Source organism: Barbatula barbatula, assembly GCF_947034865.1.
Source record: "Barbatula barbatula genome assembly, chromosome: 12".
Lineage (NCBI taxonomy): Eukaryota > Metazoa > Chordata > Actinopteri > Cypriniformes > Nemacheilidae > Barbatula > Barbatula barbatula.
The window spans coordinates 4,634,902-4,654,676 of NC_136775.1; the positions used below are offsets into that span (position 1 = coordinate 4,634,902).

At 39.2% G+C, this 19,775-nt stretch overlaps 1 protein-coding gene across 4 annotated transcripts; it reads left to right on the forward strand.

Moving 5' to 3' along the window:
- The first annotated feature begins 769 nt into the window (after window positions 1–769).
- On the forward strand, window positions 770–19,522 carry gramd1a (GRAM domain containing 1A). 4 transcript variants are annotated; one of them, XR_013787389.1, is made up of 19 exons: window positions 770–1,331; window positions 7,837–8,035; window positions 8,499–8,519; window positions 8,603–8,687; window positions 8,791–8,894; window positions 9,145–9,240; window positions 9,352–9,432; window positions 10,828–10,946; window positions 11,198–11,468; window positions 11,709–11,871; window positions 12,220–12,363; window positions 13,375–13,496; window positions 14,208–14,350; window positions 14,440–14,543; window positions 14,625–14,849; window positions 15,013–15,119; window positions 16,239–16,346; window positions 16,424–16,544; window positions 17,508–19,516. XR_013787389.1 is itself a non-coding variant. In XM_079469894.1 (19 exons), exons 1-19 carry the CDS (start codon window positions 1,222–1,224, stop codon window positions 17,601–17,603), a joined length of 2,403 nt encoding a protein of 800 aa, XP_079326020.1. In that variant the 5' UTR covers window positions 770–1,221; the 3' UTR covers window positions 17,604–19,522. The 4 variants fall into 4 exon arrangements, 2 of the variants coding, with proteins under 2 accessions (XP_079326020.1, XP_079326021.1); XM_079469894.1 differs by having other exon boundaries at window positions 15,013–15,103; window positions 17,508–19,522; XR_013787390.1 differs by lacking the exon at window positions 770–1,331 and adding an exon at window positions 5,496–5,896 and having other exon boundaries at window positions 17,508–19,520.
- Window positions 19,523–19,775: the final 253 nt, after the last annotated feature.

Here is a 19,775-nt window from a genome sequence, read left to right on the forward strand (position 1 = left end):
CCCCTCCGAACAGGACCACTTTTAAATTATTTGCAAAATGATAGTTAAAATGCTTGATTTCGCCATTCAAGGTAAGCAGCATGATATAAAGTTATGACGCACTTTACACTTTAAGGATTAATTTATAATTTTGCTAAATGTTCGGTCTTTGTTGGACATGTGTTTATGGTATTCCTCCTTTATTACGAGTTAATCGCGCTACACTTAATGTCCTCCAGATGTCCCCATAGGCAAATTTATTTTAGAAATGCCTAATACAAGAAAGTAAAATTTAACAATACATGTAGTATTTAACATGCATTAAATACCGTAAATGCATCTTGGCCCACGTTGATCTTCGCTATTTACTAATTGAAGCTATACATTTCGATTTAGTTTTATAACGTTAATGAAGATATGTTATCTTTCCTTGTCTTAAAAAGGGAAGGTTGCGTTCAATGGTCGAGTAAATAATGCGTAAAATAAATGTAGATGTAAAAATAAAAAGGGATTTTGCACAGCCCGTTATTTCGGGGCTATTGAGTGCGGACGATGAAGAATAGGCTTTGACGGATTCACTCTCGACTGTACCATAAAGTGCGCAAAGAAGGGGTGCGCGTTATCGAGAATAGTGTCATAAAATCTATTTTTACCGATTTTAGCCCGTTCAAAAATACAATTATTAACTTGAAAAATCGTACAAGGTCGATGCTTTTGTTTATTGAGGTCAGTAGGTTTGCTATACTTGTGTTGGCGTCCTTATGTACGCTTGTAAACACTCCACCGTCTCATTGGAAGCTGGTCTGATGCGATCTTACTATCTCTTCGCAGCATTTAAACTCACGAAAAGTTGGTCAACTTAAAATGTAACTGCTACATTGTTTATAAAGGCACATTTTTCAAAGATAAAACTATGAGCTCGTCGAGTAGTCCAGAGATTGGAATTCTGCGCGGCGGACAAGCGAAATCAAGAATAAGAGAAAGTAAACAGAGGACCGTTTTCCCACCGGTATCATTAGCATGCTAGCCAACTGGTTCGACTGCCTGAATCAATAGCCTTGTGATGATTTATTTACCGGAGTTTGATTTCCGCGTATGTCCTGCGTTCCGTCAAAGCCTATGTTAACTTAGCTAACGGCACTAAATCGTTAAAAATATAAATAACCAAAGATAGAATATACTCTTGAAAACTGGCGGGGAAAGGTAGTTTATTGTTAGCTTGCCGGCTAATTAGGGGTGCAGATGTGTTCCTGTGAGAAAGAGGATTTTAACATCACCCCACGCACCGTCACCCGGCTGATGTATGAGGCCGAACAAGATAAAACTAACGGGGGACAGTCGTCCAATGGGAGGTAAGAATGCTAAGAATTATATCATTATAAATATTTGGCTGATAGATTTTTTGTTACTGATTTATTTTTGCCAAGTGGCTGGGTTCTTAATGATTCTTGACCATGTACTGTTGATTTTGTTTGGGAACTGCGATCTTGGGACCCCCCAATGTCACCCTTGTCCCCGACACTGGATTTTATGATCATGATCTTCAGTATGATCTCTTCTAGCGTAGACTAACCTGAGAAAGTGACATAATTTGTCTCTGGTTGAAAGAGCATCTATGTATGACGGGTGTCATTGTTTATATTTCACCGGTGAACTATTTTATGGTTCAGAGAAGGTGAGAGACCAGTGTTTTAATAGCTTTAGATTGATTCGTGCAAACAAAACCTAGACGCGATTGTGCTTGTTCAAACATGTAAGTAAATAAAGTGGAAATTCTTGCTCCTTTCATTGATAAACTGCCGTTAGTCCTGTTCTGAAGCTGTGACATGACTCACCAATGAGTTGACACGAATCCAATGAATTTATCAGAAACATTTGTAATTGTCGGACCGAAATCAGGAACTTGAACAGAATTTCTATACAGTCCACTCTGCTGATTTGTCCATTTGGATTTAGGCATCATTTTTAGGAAATGGATCAGATCATATACTACTTTTGACAAAATTTTTCATTAGTTAATAGTTAAAGTAAAACATGGTTATGGTTACGCGTGTGAAATCATTGAATTTAAGTTTAGAACGGTGTGTTTACAAGTAATGAATATGGGGGACACATTTTCTGGTTGATCGTTTCATTGTAGCTCTCCAGCTTGTGGCAGCACTGCAATGGAAAACAACCCTCAGCTGTTGCTTCAAAAGGAAGCACAGCCAATTTTTTCACCCTTTTCTATACCCACAACAACCCATAAAGGTGACGTGCATATGTTACAAATAAAAACAAGCTGAGGGTCAGGTGAGATGGGTTCGGTTTTTATGATTCCAATAGGTTTCCTATTTGAATGAGGGCTTACGTTGTTTACACATGCACGTCAAAAGGTCAAATTGGAATGATAATACGATAACATGCGTTTTTTACTGTGCGAAGTGTTATTTTCTCTTTGGTTGGAATTTGAGTGCGTAATAATTCCTCGCGTGTATTAAAAAGTGTTGGTTTTAAAAGAAAGTTAAAATGAGTTGTCATGTCCATAAGTTCAATTGTTTTCCTAGCCCTATTAACTTCCGTTGTAAGTTTCTTATTATAACAGTTAAAAAAAGAGGAATAAGTTGTCATTTATTATTTATTTGTTTATGTCACCGATGCTGTCAATTAGATTCATCTAGCATTAAACCTGGAATATTATTTTCAAACATAATAATGACATATTCCAGCACACTCTGGAATGTGAACCAGTTTAATGTTTATTTCCCTTCAGCCTTTCAGTTCAAGATGTATGGTTGGGGCTTTATTAAACAATATAGACAGGCATCGGCAGGGGAGAGAGGAATACGTTTGGTAAAGTAAGAGGTCGTTATGGGTGTGCCTTGATCTTTTCAGTCGATCCTGTTCTCTAATAGAGAGGTTATACCATAAGAAAATGGTCGGATGTCCAACAATGACCGTTAACAAACAAAAAATTACATTCATAAACATTACATTTCATGGCCATGGTTTAAAGATGTTAAACACAAATACAGTTTCTCCTCTCTTTAGCAGTATGACCTTATCATACCAGATGTGCAAATCACAAGAACAAAATTGCAAAACTGCAATTACTGTGATCTGTGCTTGTGGCGGTGAAAATAGAGACTCCTTTGAAAGAATGTCTTAATGTTGAGAAATACAAAGAAGATGGATCTAACATCAAGCAATCATGGATGCAAGCAAATTTGATTCTTAAAATGCTATTTATTCCAAATATTTAGCAAACAATTATTTGGTTATGCCAAACTAATGATTGTGCATGATGAAGCAGCCTCAAAGAACCTGTCAATCCCGCACCATCCTGATTCAAAAACTAACAGAAAGAAAGTTTTAAGAAAGGCGATGGCTGCGACTCCGCCTCCTAAAATAACTCTAGCTGAACCCATTCCTATTCCAACCCTGAACATTCTCCCTCCATCTTCCGACACGGAGTCATGGTCCTGCTCGCCAAGCCCACGGCCGCACCGGCACCGATCCCACAGCCGAAACTACGGAAGGAAGAAGCGCAAAGTGAAGCAAGAGCAGGTACCAGAGAACTGCTGGGATACAGAGAGAGGAGAAAGGGGTCAAAGTTTGTCACGTTCATCTACGCTGTCTCTAATGGTGTCCAATGTAGAAGAGGAGGAGCAGGGAAGCCCCTCTGTGCTTCTCCCACTCCCTTCTCGTTCGTGGTCCCGAAGCTCCTCATTAAGCAGACGTTCTCGCTGGTCTTTGCGTAGCCTTCTCAACAAGGACTCAGATTGTGACAGCATCAGGTCAGTCTGTGTCACTGCTTCACTCAGCCAGTTATACAACATCAGTTATTTTCAGCTTTGGGAAATGTTCATTTAAATTATTATTATGGCAGAAATGCTGTCATTAGAGTTAACTTAAACCTGCATTCTTTCCATGTAGTTGTGACATCATTCAGTCCATACTTGCATTACAGAGAAGTATGACTATACCAGCTACATTCAAAGAATAAACATCATGTTTATTAGTTTGTAATAACGGTGATTTTGTTTATGGACCAAATCGAACACTGACCCCAAAACAGTGTAATCCGTCTGTTTTAATAAGAGGATAGAATGTCGGATAAAAAGACCACAGAGGACAAGGGATCTTGGCAGCGGAGGGATGGAGGTGGGGCCGTAGCCCTCTGGCTCTTGCACACATGACATCACAATTACCCACTGGGAGTGTCTTCTTTTTCTAGTGATGTCACCGCTGACCAATCAGGGGCCTGTGTTTTGATGCTGCAGCAGGCGCTGTCAGCCAGTGAAAAGGCTAGCTCAGAGAGCAAAAGGTGTTTAATACACACCACACGAACAGCTGTGCCCATGTCCTTCTCATTTACCAACCGGTTTTCGCTGACCTAGATCTATGTGCTCGGCCTGCGATACGTTACGAGAACTCTGAATTTGTGCCACTATAGGTTGTGGATATTGTAATGGTTGAGGTTATTTATTTAGTTATTTGAGTTCTATATGCTTAGACCTTAAAATTGGACAGTGAATAAAGACAAATCTTTTTAATGTGAGCAAACAACTTTTTGAGGGATATTTTTTGTGAGTTTGTGAGGTGAAGATCTATTGCATTGCTTGCAAACCGATTAATTTTTGCTGACTATAGATTCTGTCTTGCTTGTTTAGCAATGTTTGTGGGATGTTTCTTTTTCCAAAATCAATGCGAGTTCCTGACATGTCAGTTTGCACAACATCAGACAAAAAGAGGGCCAAAGTTTGTGTTTTGCCACCATTTTAAACTTCCAATATATGGATTATAGATATAGATGTATAAATAGATTGTTGCACCAAAAGTAAGGATGCTTTTTAAACCCTTCTGCAAAAAGATCATTTGGATTTGCCTCCCTCCTGTGTAGTTCACTCTGTTGACGCAGATTGCTTCTAAAGCTAAAGATTTAATTTGTCTAAGCCTATTTGTGATGCTTTGGCCATTTCGACCACGAAACTTGTACTTGTGGTCTCCTCCTTAGTCATTGATCCCAATCAAATGAATTGTTTGTATTGCCTGGTGAAGAAATAAGAAAGGTTCATTTACTTTTATGTGAATTTGTTTGGCAGATGCAAATAACGGGCAGAAAGTGATTAGTCTTAAAAATGAAAAAAGCCATTTTTTAAAACTGAATTTGTTTAAGGTCACCATATATCTTTAAACAATGCTGTTGTGGTTTACTAAGCGTAACATATATTTAAGTGTTGTGGGTTGGAGGTTTGGGCATTCACTCTCACCCTACATGCTGAGATTACAGCAGCCTCTCAGGAACATATTCAGGCGTTTGATGATGATTATTCGCTACACTCTTTCACAGCAAAATGTTTGAGAATGAACAAAGCAACTCAGACAGGTGGAGAATGCGCTGCCGAGGTAGTTTGATAAGTGTTTCTGGTACGTTTTTGACTTCCACTCCCTCAATTTAAATGCCTTTGTGGCATTCTTCTCAGCTGCCTTCCAACACATTTTTACTGACTCAAGCGCTTCCACACAAACTCTACGCTGCAGATAATACTTATGGGTTGGCCCTGGTGTGCCGTTGTAAAGAGATGGCAACAGTGTTGAATCCCTCCTCCACACAGTGCATCCTCTCTTCTCCTCCCCCCGTGTGTAGGTGGCTGTAGGATTGCCCGAGCGCGCATGGTGGAGACCGGTGTGGTCGTTGAGTTCGAAAGGAAGAACAACCGAGGTCTGGCACCCGTTTTAGGATGGGGATGTTAAACAGTCGGGGTTTGTTGGACTAGATTTGACGGCGGGCGAACAGAGGACGATGCGTAACGCGTTCGGGCTGGTTAATCTGAACGTACCGTCTGCCGTGTCGGCGCAGTGCCATATAGAGCGGCGACTGTAAACCTGGACGTATCACGCATTGAATCCTCAAAACACCCAATGACATGTTTGAGTAAGTATTACAGGATTTGCGCAAAATGTGACACAAAGCTTGCTAACATCGTGCAGCATGTTGTTCTGTCATCAAGACGCATTGCATCCTAAATCGCACTCATGACATCGACATCTTTACGATAAGACCCGCCGTGCGCAAATGCACGTTCTGGATTAGATTGACGTGCGCTGTAGTTTTACTTTGTGTACGGTCCGGTGCACCTGCAAGTCTTGCTTCACGTGTACGTCATTCAAACGCAAAATCTTTTTGCACATTTGCATCGGCTCACGAGGTATCGATGTTGGTAACTGAAGCTCGTTGTACCGTATTGGTATTTTTAGCCTCGGCAATAGACCGCCCATTCATTCGGTTGACATTTTCGGAAACCGAGTCCGGAAATGACCAGAAACAAGCTCTTATAACGTATCGAGTTATACAGTATTTATACAGTTTATTCTGCTTGTTGTTGGGACGTTATTGACCTCGCGTGCTGTCCTGGGTCTGACTGTTTGTTTCTCGCGAGAATCTGCGAGACGAACGTGTTGCCAGTTCTGCTGATGGCTGAAGGCCATTAAATACACTTGTTTAATACTCGCCCAGTTCCTGAAAACGCAATTGTTGTTGAAAAGTTGTTTGCTGCTGACTCACATTTCACCTTCTGAATAGAGCACCATTGGAAGTGATATTACTACGATCCTGCCAGCCAGGTTACCTGGGACACTCTGGTATTTGCCCCACCCCCTTTTGTTTCCAAGACAACGCTAGAGGGGATTCAAGCAGATATGACCAAAGGCCAAAGTTGTTAGAGATAGGACCACAACAATCTATAAGCGCTGAAAGTAGAGTTAAAACCTAACCAGTTTAGTGAAAGAGAAGTAAAAAAGTATGTTTTGATTTATAATTTGGTTTACTTTTCACCCTTTTGCTTAATATCACGGTATTCTGTCCATTATTAAATAACCACGTGTTTGTAGTAAAACAGTTGTAATGACAAATGTACAGTTGTTTACCTAAATAAAAAACGGGCTACTAAATGCGTTGTATTATTTTTATTATAAGAAACGTGGAACATCTCATGATCATACTGTAGTATAGTATTATCTGATTCATTACCCTTTTAGCTTTTCTTATATGCCATGGTAGCCGTTTTTCTCAAATGACTGCTTATCATTATTGTACATTTTTATCATTTTAAACAGTAGTGGCTAACGTAGCAATAATTTATATGGTATTTTAGCAGAAACTGTGGTTTCCATGAAAAGTACCAAAGTAGCTGTATCATAGCCCTACCATGAAAAGCACCAAAGTATCTGTATGCTGGCCCCAGCGCAGTTCCCTTTTTTAATAAGGTCCATGTTTTTTTGTCTCCGATGTGCTCACATCGCAGCAGACCTGTGTTGATTGTGTTTCTGACTGCTGCTGTGGGTTTGTAATATGTTCAAGGTGGTTTTATTACTTGCACATCTTTTGCTGAGCAGGCCAATTGAGCACACCTTGATGTAATATCTTTTTCATAAATGCATGTGTCCTGCAGAAGAAAAAAAATCATAAAAGTTTTTAAATTATATGAGGGTAATTAGTCAGCGATTTTATCATTTATTTTTGGGTGAAATTTAAATCAGGGTTGTATAATAATGACATTATATACAATTAAGCCTATTATGAAATTGATTGTTAACAGGCTTACTATAGAACACATCATTACGGTTTTGACTTAACTGATGACCCAAATGTATTTCTGTAAAACCTCCAAATGTTTGTAACCAGAATAGGTTGGTTGTAAATCAATAAATGCCGTTTTATCAATAGTGGATAAACCTTTTCCACTCTTGACAGTCATGCTTCACCACGAACTTTCTGACCTGCAGGACTGTTGAACAACAGCACTGAAATGCCGGATGAATGTCTGGTCCGGTCGTTTGTATCTCCTGTCTGACTTGACTTTTCTCCTCCTGCAGTACAGCCAGTAATTCTCCACGCAGCACTCCTGGCAGCTCACCCTCCCTGCGCCGGCGCATGCTGGGAGGCAGAGCCAGCGAAGGAGAGACGGGCGTGGACAGAGCCGGGGGGAGTACGGATAGCCCCCTGCCTCCCACCCCCTCCTCATCCACCTCGTCCTACCCACTCGCAGCACGCCACTTCACTCGCAACGCCAAGGTACTTTGATCACATCACGCGCTAATGTGATTAATAAAGCCATCTTCTAATGTCATCACTCACCACTCAAATACTGACCCCTAAATGAATCTTTAGATACACTTTTGAGGGATTACAGAGTCTAAATGTGTTACGCCCATTTCTTCTCAAATCATTCTGAGAAGATGAAAGCGAGTTTATAAAGATATTGATTCGGCTGCCAGTTTAAGAACCTACGATTCTGTCATCATATACTCATTCTTAAGTTTCACAAAAAAGAAATGGTGCCTTTTTTCTAGTAGAAACTGAGACCCAAACATTGATAAAAATTATATTTGTTATTTTTCATTTCGTAAAATAGTTATTAGTTACATAAATAAGAGTAACCTATGAAATTTTTTGGCTAAACTGTCCCTTTAAAAAAATGCAGTTTTACCATTTGTGTATGAAATTGTAACCATTGTTCTTTTTCTTTCTATACCAGAAAATGCAGAGCTGGTATAATGTAAGTATCATGAGGGTCTTTTAAGGTTTACACCTCTGTGTTTTGTGCATTTGCTGATGGTGCTGAGTTTCTCTGGTCCGCAGGTCCTCAGCCCCACATATAAACAGAGAAACGAAGACTTCCGCAAACTCTTTAAAAAGCTGCCTGATACAGAGCGTCTCATAGTGGGTGAGTGTCATTACTTCATGAGCAATTACTCATAAAATGAGTAATGTTGTGTTAAAGGAGCAGTGATTCAAGATGTGATGATCACACGTTTTTTTTAATGTAGACTACTCGTGCGCACTGCAGAAGGATATATTGCTGCAAGGACGTCTTTACCTGTCTGAGAACTGGCTCTGCTTCTACAGTAATATATTTCGATGGGAGACGACGGTAAATCACAAACGTTTAACATGGAGACTGGAAGATTTGTATTGGTTTTGTGTAGTTGTGCTAAAATGAAAATGTGGAGGAATGAAACATTTTTCTTCAGAAGATGTAGGTATTTATGTGGCAACAATTCTACAGATGGAAAGGCTGTTATTAAACCTTGTGAATATGCAAATCAAACAGTTAATGCATTACAAATACACAGCGTGATACTTAAAAACCCAGATTTATCTCTCCGTTTATGCATGACCAGATAACCATACTGCTGAAAGATGTGACAAGTCTTACCAAGGAGAAGACGGCCAAGCTCATCCCAAACGCCGTCCAGATTAGCACTGAACACGAGAAGGTACCCTGCCAGAACACATTGGACATCTTTTCTAAAATGAACAAAAATTTGACTTTGTTGGGTTCATTTTGAATAATATATACTCACCATTGGTTTCAAATCTTTCTCCAGCACTTTTTCACATCATTTGGAGCTAGGGATCGCAGCTACATGATGATCTTCAGATTGTGGCAGAATGCATTGATGGATAAGGTGAGAATCTTATTTCTAGTTTTGTTCTGGTCTACTGGCAGAACACATTTTATATCTGTAAGAAAATAACTGACCGTCTCCTGTCAGCATCCGTGCTGCATATTTGTGATGTGTAGAGACATTTATATGGCAGTTGACCAATATCTCGCTTTGGAGAATAGCCATGACAATTAACACTTGGCACGCTGTGCAGATGGCGACTACAGATGAATCTCAATGCATGGCTACAGTTTTTTTCACTAAGTAAAAAATTAAGACCGTTGCAAATTTGAACATAATAAAATCAAACGACTATTGAGATGTTTAATGTAATACATTTTTATAAATGAAAGGGGAAATGTGTCAGTTCTGCACCACAGGCAGAAACAAACATTATGATTTATCATAAATGTGAAGTAATGTTTCCAAATAGTTTTAAACACTTCCATTGGTCTGACATGTTTAAGAATAACATGACACCCAAATATGATGAATCTTTTGAATGGACCTCCTTTCTAAAATACATATTTATATGTATTTTTTATAAATCAACATTTACGCTGTGTAATATAAACAAGTGTGATATTGTAAAGACAAGATATGAAATAATTGACTAAAATAAGAGTAATGTTGGATATATACGTAAATCTGAAGCAAAATTTTAATCTTTTCAAAATAATTTGTACTGTAACAATTTTAATCTTTGCAAAGACTACTTTAAAAAGCCCAGTGACTGAAATAACGAGTACTTAAGTTAGAAAAAACCACTATGAAGATAAAAAATAAAAGTATGCATGTAGCAAGAAAAAAGAGATAAACACGTGTACACTTCTAAACGAAACTGTAATCATTTTCAGTAGACTAAAAGTTTTTTAATTTCTCTGAGATTTTCTGGGGACCCCCTCGAATCTTCTGGAGGGCCCCTGGGTGTCCCTGTTTGAAATCCCCTGTTATTTAGCATGTAAGATATTCGCTTTGGTGAAGTTTAAGGAGCTTTGTGAATGCACATTTCTCACAGATATTTTAATGTAGTGTTGGACAAGTCAATGGTAATTATTCATAAATGGTAAGTATTATGAATTATTCATCCCCCTTCATTTTATTCACCTTTTTTATGTTGCTGCCTTATTTTAAACTACTTTCAATTTAAAAAATCTACAAAATAGATTTATCTACATAAATCTATACTCCATGTACAATAATGACAAAATTACATTGCATAAGTATTCATACCCTTTTCTGGGACACTTGCTTTATATCACTAGCAGGAAATTTCTGTCAGGTTTTTAATTTCTGTCATGAAAGGGCACTTTAAAGTTTTAAAAGCTGCGTCATCACCTTTGCCTCACAGAAATGGAGTTAAAGCTTGTTTTCAGTGGCTTCTAAATTACTGAGAATATTGTTGCTTTTCCACAGACTTTGTCTCCCAAGGAGCTGTGGCACATAGTTCATCAGTGTTACGGCACCGAACTGGGCCTGACAAGTGAGGACGACGACTACGTTTCCCCTACTGCTGAACATATGAACGGCCTGCTGTGAGTCCACGCTGAGAGAAATCTGTTCATAAAACTTGCTTATTAAATTGACCTTACACACTGGAACGGTTTTATTCTGCGTTGCCGTTTTTCCACGAGTGCACTTGTGGTGTAAAGAAAAGCACAAAAAACTGATTATATGATTGGGTTTGATTGATCTGACTCTCGTGTCAAATGTTTCCATGTCCACTTTGGACTTGTTTTGTTAATAGATTTGGCAACACTCATATCCGACCATCTTTCTTCTCCAGGCCTGCAGAGGAGTCTGTCTCCGTCACTGACCTGCTGGATCTGGGTTCAGTGCAGGGGGTCCTCACTGGCTCCTCTCCCCCCTTTTCTGCCTCCGTACTTCCCTGCGCTTCAGGATCTTCGCTCCCATTCTCCTCTTCCTCGTCCTGTCAGCCCGTGGAGGTGCCGTCCCCTCGGGTCAGCGCCGAACCTGACCCCAGCCCACCCAGCTCTCAGAGCTCACTGCCCCCCATCACGCACTCCTCACAGTCTGGAGCTTCGCCATCCTCAACCGTGAGTGTCCAAGTGACTTTTGTCAATTGTTTTGCAAGTTGATCTTTCTCCTTTTTCTAACCATTTTGTGACACAAAAATCAATCAATTATCTTAAAGTTTTAGATTTATTGTAGAATTCTGATTAATTTAACATTCACATTTTGTACACAATATTATATAATGGTTGTTCAGTAAAGCATTGCTTGTTGGTCTGAAATTTTGGAAATGAGTGTTAATTCTTCTCTTTTGCTTTTTATAGATCTTGGAGGAAGGCGGGGACAGCCAGTCAGAGTCAGCCAATCAGACGCCTCAGTCCCCTCTCATTATTCCACACACCCTGGGAAACCTCTCCTCATTGGATATAACCAACGACGAGGAGCTCCCCACTGACCTCAGCAATTCCTCTGACACCCAGGAGGAAAGTGAGTATCTGTCTTCATGCTGTTTCTCAGAAACAACCACGACAGTAACGTCTCAAAGTATTACAACATGTCCTAAACAACCAGCTGTTTTTCAGATCAATCTGTGACAGACATTTCTTAGAAAGTGTTGCTGAGAAACAGGATGTTGTGTTGTCTGCATTTATTTTTGTCACAGTGAGCACAGTAAATGGATATTATTGAATATCAAGTATCGTTTATGATTGTGTCATGTCTCTTCATGGTTAGAACATGGTGTAGAGATGACAGAACCTCTTAGATTTCCTGCTTCACCCCTCTTCTTTTCCTTTTTTACTAGCCCGTCCATAACCTTTTTTGAATTCTGTGCAGGTGAGGTGGAATGCTTCTGTGCCGACCTCAACGGCCGATTGCATATCAACACAGTTGTTTGTATGAACGTGGACAAGCTCCACGACCTTCTCTTCTCGGACACTCACTTCATACAGCATCTCTTCTCCCAGCGCAACTTCACCGGTAAGAAGATCGATCTGGTCTTGCTTCTCTCCTGCCTGCTTATCAATGCTTGCATTTGTCCAGATGAAAAGTCAAACATCGGCAAGACCAGTAGAGATGCTAGACACGTGTGGTCTCTGAGTGTGCTGCTGACTTTCCTTGCATGGATGCTTTTTGCTTTGGCGTTGCCTTTTTCTGCAGCTTCAAGTTTTCAAGTGGCCCCATTTGGCCCTCTTCCATCTCTTCCTCTTTTTTGCGGTTTGTTCTTTAGGGGCCTTTGTGAAACTAATGAGCTTTCAGTTATTGGATTTCACTGTATTCTAAAGCACAGACCACCAGTGATTCCTAACCAGGAGTGTGTTTATCTCTGAACTGGGTTTGTGTAGTCAAAAAAGTGTGTTGGAAAGAGCATAAATCCATTTCTTGGAGCTCAGTGGTAAGAGCATTGCGTTAACAACGCAAGGTTGTGTGGTTCGATCCCAGGGGATTGCACACACCTATGTATAAATGTATGGGATAATGCAATGTAAGTCGCTTTTGATAAAAGCGTCAGCCGAATATGTAAATGTAAATATTGTTTATTTCTGTTGGGGTCATGAGGAGTGCTGTGCGTAGCCTGGCAAGTTCATCTCACAAGAATGTAAATAATCGTATCGCCATATGATATCCAGTATAATATGAATTAGAAGGAGCATCTTTTTGATTTGATGCTGATAAACAAGGATTACTGATGGGAAACATTTTAATACATTTATGACCATAGTGTCTTCAAATTCTTTTTGGATGTTGGTAACTTTCATTTTTCTTTTTGATAATAAAACCTATGATTTAAAAAAATATATAAAAAATATTCTAGTCAAAGGAGTGAGAGGTTCTATAGCATAGAAAGAAACATGTTTTTTCTCACGCCAAGCTCTTTGTCTATGTTGTCTCCATGGATAACTGCCCCCTGCTCTGTACCCCAGCAAGTGCTCTGACTGTAACCCCTCTCTCTCTCTCTCTCTCTCTCTCTCTTTTTTGTGATTGGTTCAGATCTCTCTGTGCACGAGTGGCAACAGGACAGCAGCACTGGGAGCAACAGCAGAGTTCTGAGTTACACCATCGCCATCAACAATCCACTGGGACCCAAAACTGCTCCTGTGGTGGAAACACAGGTGGGTCCAGATTACTGTTCTTCTTTCTCCTCTGTCTTACACATTATGATAACACAATATTTTTCCATGATTGCATCTTTTCACCACCTACATTAGTGTTTCTTTAAATCTTACAGCCTCTAGCTGGCACAATAATAAGCTGTTTTAGAAATACCCTTTATTTAATATTTCAGCTGATGCTTTATAGGCTCAATAAAACTAGAACACAAACCTTCTCTACTTCAGTCCTATGATGGTTACAGCCAGAAAGAAATTGGACAATGTAGACTTTACATCAAGGTTTTTTTTGTTTACTTTAATTATTAAAACATTTTTGTTAATTGAAATCAAATAAAATATTGTCCTAAATATATATTTTTAATTGTATTATTTTTGTTTATTTCAACATTTTTGTTTTGTTGCGACACAACATTTTTTAAATAACTAAAAACTGAGGACTAAAATAAGAATAAATTAATACAAAAAATATAAAAATTTAGAATTTAATAATACATAATCAAAAAAACCTTTGCCCTCTTGTCATGAAAGATATTTTTTGTATGGAACTAACATAAGAATAAAAATACATTCTTTCATTTTCACTGCATTTTATAAAGATTATCAACAGTATCCAATAGATGAGGAACAGGCCTCATTTCTTATTATCCCATAAAATCCTGTTTCATGATCAGACCCGAACTTCTCAACAATGACTGTTTGTGTGTTGCGCAGACTCTCCGCAAGAACAGCACACAGGGGGAATGTTACGTGGTGGATTCAGAGGTCATAACCTCAGGCATCCCCTACCAGGATTATTTCTACACTGTACACAGATACTGCCTCACCTCCGTCAACAGGCACAAAAGCCGGCTCAGGTAAAACATCCTGACCATTGTTACGCTCACATTGTTACGCTTCAAACACAAACATCCTTAAGGAGAACCCAATGTGTGTGCGTCTGCAGGGTCTCGTCCGATATATGCTACAGGAAGCAGCCGTGGAGTCTCGTGAAAGCTCTGATTGAGAAGAACACTTGGAGCGGCATTGAAGAGTATTACAGACACATGGGTAAGAAGCTGTTCTGAAAATCTCTCGTATCTCATTATTAATAAAAAGTACCAATTAAATGTTATTTTGTGTCCTGATCAGAGATGGAAGTGTGTAAGTTGGAGACGCTGCTACAGACGGAGGTAACCGTAGTAGGCGCAGGGGAAGGTGCTTCTGCTGACTCAGCCAAGACGGCTCACAGCCTGCGCAGACGCAAACGCAACTGCCCACGCCGAGCAGGAGAGCGAGAGAGGGAGGGAACGGGAGCAGGTGGTGGGGAACGGGGGGATAGGGGGAACGGAGATGAGCGAGAAAGGAGAGAAGGGGGTGAGTTGATTGACTTTAAAAACTACAATTGCAAAAATTGGACCAGACTTTGATACTTTGTCTATATTGGGCATCCATGTGGAGCATTCTGACACCTAGTGGTAGAATGGGCTATTGTTGTTACATGGATAACTAGTTCTTAAGTTATTTTCCTGTTCTACAGGAGCGTATGCCAAACTAGGAGAGAGGTGGTGTGGAGCCGGCGTCAACAACAACAACAATATCTCCACCATACTTCTCATCGTCAGCTTTATGTTAGTGTTTTCATTTGTGTGTGTTTGTACTGTCAGCATTGATATGAACCGCTGATAACTTAAGGCTCGATTAATATATGAACAGAATTTCAATCTGAGCTCATTCCGGCCGCCAGGCTGTCAATGCTGGTGGTGGGTGGTGAGCTGTCCTTCACATTTTCGTTCTACATTTCGCTCTGCTCTTATTTCTATAGATAACATTCTTTACCAAGTATCTGCCGCTATCATAGCGTATAGAACATACTGTCTTGGACAGCTTGTTGAACAAGACGTTGTGATAATGTTCATTTGAAGGTTTTTTGATGTCATATTATCTCTTCAAAAAGAAAATTATGTGATCAGGTTTATGTCATGTGAAACCTGCATGGTAATGCGGTTCGTTTTCATATAATGGATGTGGATAGGGACTGGAGCTGTTTAACTATTCTTTTGGAGCTTAAAGGGGTAGTTAGCCCAAAAATAAAAAATATTTTATGATTCCCCAAAACCTGTTTGTGAAGCTTTCATATGTGGGACACAAAGTAATTCATTTTGACTAATGTCTCGCTTGTTTTGTGTCCATACCATGGAAGTCAGAGTTGTTTGGTTACCAACATTCTTTAAAATAGCCTCTTTTGTTTTGTGCCCAAGAAATTAAGTCATACAGATTTGGAATGACATCAGATTGAGGAAATGATGAAAGATTTTTTTTTTGGATGAACAATCCCTCCAAAATCCCCTTTCCATATCCACTTTTATTATAGTAAGAAACAGCCTACATATTTTGCACAGAAATCATTATGGATTACATGAAGGGAAATTTGTATTTAAAATGTGAATATTCTTTTTAAAAATGATAACAATATTGCACTGCTTCGTAACATCACACACAGTATTTTGAAAACAGGTTTTGCTAAGTAGTCTCTCTCTCTCTCTCTCTCTCTCTCTCTCTCTCTTTGTTTCTCTATTCTTTTGCTTACTAATATCTTCCTGCTCTCATCTTGTTTTTCTTGCTCGCTACATTTAGGATCTGTGTCAGGTAGAGCCTTTGTCTTTGTGATAAAGAAAAACAAAACACCCTTTTCTGTATATAATTCCTGTTACAATTTATAGCAAAGACAGCTATATTTATGTCTCTTCTCTGCTACTTCTCTAGTCTTGTGGTTCTTGTGGCATTGAACATGATGCTGTTTTACAAACTCTGGTCACTCGAACGGGCCGCACACACGCTGGAGACGTGGCACTCGTACTCTTTAACTGACAGGTACTTTTTTAAACCCTGGTTGTGCTGATTACACATTTTTGACTCCTGATGATTCAGTGAGATGTTTCTCTCTCCAGTCCTCTGCCCCAGTCCGCAGGAGAGTGGGCTCAGGTCCTTCAGCTCCAGAGGCAGTTTCATCAGGCTCAGATGAACAAATGGCAGCAGATCTTACAGTCTTCTGTCACACTTCTGGATCAGGTCTGGAAATGATGAATCCTTTACAGCTGACACCCAACTCTGACTTGTTTCTATTAGACATCAGTGAGAATATGTGGAGAGGTTTTTCAGAAGTCTCTTGCTTTCTTAGATGTTTGTCGAGAAAGGACCTCAGTTATCTTACATGAGTCTCTTCTTGGGTGTTCAGAAAGATCTCAAACTATGCTTGGATTATCCAGCCGTATTAAAATCTCAAACTTACTCGTCAAATTCATGCAAATTATCGGTCTTGATGGACACATTTATTTATAGGTGTATTTGTCATCTCTGTCTATTCTAAAAATAAGACCAATGGGAAGCGTAGATGATCTATGGGAACACGCTCAAGGCATTTACTAGTTCCTAGAAACATTTGGTGGACCAAACATAACAAGTTTTTGTAATGTTTTCTACTATATGGCATTTGAAGCAATGTGTACATTTCAACGTAAATGTTTTATGCATTGTCTGATTACACAAATTTTAAGCAGAATATTTAATAGCAATTAATAAAGAGATTGTAAATTATTATGTTGTTTTTATTAGAGATGCACCAATATATCAGCTAATAATCATTATTGGTTGTTTAAAAGCTCGGCCGATAGTTGAAAAACAGCCGATGATCAGGGCCGATATATCCTGTAAATCAAAAGAGGACCGAAAATGCATTGAATTTGTGCTATGTGTGTAGAAAATGTTAGGAACATCACCAGTTTAACGTTTAATATTAGTAGTTGTTATATAAATGAATAACATTTAGAAAATTAAGAAATATAAAAGAAATCTTCAAAATCCGTATCGGCATTGGTGCACCTCAGATTTTTATTTCTCCCGACGCATACGCTCTTCATTAAATTAGCAGACAAGAGAAAAAGTTTTTGGTTGAAAGTAATGACAACAAACCCTTCTAAAACGTATATTGGCAAAATTCACAATGTGAAATGTCATGTTTCTCCTCTGATGTAGATGAAACAGTCTTTGGAGAAGCTTCACAGAGGAATGATCACCCCAGAGGTGCAACAGAAGTCTGATTCTGCACCAGAGACGCTCTCGGAGCAGTGAAGACAGGTGGCCAGCCACCATGCGCTGATAGACTCTGACCTGTGAGGATGCCGTCCAGGATGGGACAAATCATGGAAAGGGAGACGGTGGTTTCATCTCGCTGAACTCTTTCAGTATCACTGATGTTAATGTTGTGAGAACCTCTGGGTGTCCCACCTGTACATAACAGAAACTACTGGACCTTCTACTGCTGTACATCAAACACTCAACTATTTTATCCATAGCAGAAACTCAACGGGTTTGAAGCAATAACACACACGTATGGGATCAACTGTAGTCCATGAAGAACATGTGACTTCCAGCTGCGCTGCATCATGAGCCGTTTCAGTCCAAACTGTTTGTCTTGCGAAACACACCTTCCAAAAATGTGTGTATGGCAGAGAAGAATATTTCATGTAGAAATCCAGACAGAAATCTCAGGCATGCCATGCACCTCCGGTCTACTACTACACAAGATCAGTTTCTCCACCTGTCCAACGGGACACGTCATTTTAGAGGAATTTTTTACATTTTCCTGGAAGAGACACTCCTTTGTATTCGATACCTCTACTGTTTTATTGTTCAGAGCTGTTACTGAAACCTGTACGAAGCGAGAAAGTGTGTTTGACCATTACAGTATTTATTTGCTAGACTTGAATCGCAGTCTTATGTCCACAGGCCATTGTGCGTTTCTGCTCGTGTATGTGAACACGGACCAATATACAAGGGGGTGAAATGGGGTGTACAAATACGAATTCCTATTTTAGCAATAATCATGTTGAGAAAATTGTAATGACGATAACAATCTAGGGAAAGATGCGAAAAACATGGAACTGTTACAGAGCGTCAGTGAGGGATTGTTTTTTAACTATTTAACTATTGTTTCTCCCTCATTTTTACACAGTTTTAGTTGTTTTTGTTTGTAAATCCCTCTGTGACTTGGGGTTGAGCGAAGCTGTTCGTGTGATTTTGGTGTCAGGAAACTCATCGAGTTGCTGTTATCAGACTTAAACTGTTCAGCGTTGCTGTAAGCTCGACCGGCTAAAAGTACACACAGATTCTTCAGTCTTCTTGAAGCTGGATGTTTAGGACCAACTGAAACTCAAGACCAGAAGAAACCAGAGCAGATCTGCAGGCAGTATTGCAATGTATATTTCGCTCAACACTGTAGCAAAAAACATGTCCACATCATATTCCACCTCAGAATCTAAAGATTTAAAATAATTCGCACACATTTTTGTATTGTGATATTTTCAGGAGAATACGCCCCGGTTTTACAACGTATTTTATCATGTTATGATCTTGGTTTTTTATTTTGTTTGTAATACTCTTTAATGATGATTCTGTCGTCTAGTCTAAAAGCAACGAGTGTTATTTATTTAATAATTCAAATTACAATACATCAACTACTGCCGTTTTGTATATTTTGTGATATATGTCATCCATATTTAAATGAATCATAATTTTTCGGAATATTTTCACATTTCAGCACTGAGAATTTGAGCAAAATTCGGGCTTATTTGTTGTGAGAATATCACAATGCAAAATACTTCCTAGCTTCATATCTATTAGCAAAATATTATTTGTTGCGGTAAAATAGCTATAACCCTGACATGATTTTGTGAGATTCACCTGCATGCTTTGGGTTTCTTTTTTTCTAGTTTGAGAATAGTCTGTTACTGTTATCCCCTCTGCACATTTCCTTTTTTTTGTCTCTGTATTTGTCGACTCACTTTTCTCCCTCCTCAGGGTCTGTGATCAAAGTGACGTCTGTCTGGGGTGCTGCTGTGCAAAGCCCTTGATGAGTGATGTAAGCGTGTGCTATTTATTCGGGTCAGGGAGGGAGAGAGAGAATGAAGGTGGAATTTATAGACATGATTGTAAAGATGGCAGTCAAAAAATGTATAATTAAAATAATCGACAACATGTTTTACAAACTGAATGTGACTGTTTACTTTTTACACTGGAGTATTTCTGGAGAAGTCTGTTAAAAGGATTATTTATTGACCCTCATGTTTTTTAAAACCGGTATATGACTCTTTTTTTTCCTCTGTGGAACACAAAAGATGTCGTTTGGTTACTAATATTCTTCAAAATATACTCTTTTGTGTTCTGTCACTTTAATGATGTATTGCTCGACACATTTAATGAACAAAACTTCAGACTTATCTGATTATACCTTTCAAACACATC

Excerpts from the sequence above, each read along its gene's own strand:
- gramd1a (XM_079469894.1), top strand. The coding sequence starts at position 1,222 with ATGTGTTCCTGTGAGAAAGAGGATTTTAACATCACCCCACGCACCGTC. Across the intron at positions 11,872-12,219 it reads CTCTGACACCCAGGAGGAAA|GTGAGGTGGAATGCTTCTGT; the intron begins GTGAGTATCTGT and ends AATTCTGTGCAG. Across the intron at positions 14,850-15,012 it reads GCGAGAAAGGAGAGAAGGGG|GAGCGTATGCCAAACTAGGA; the intron begins GTGAGTTGATTG and ends CCTGTTCTACAG.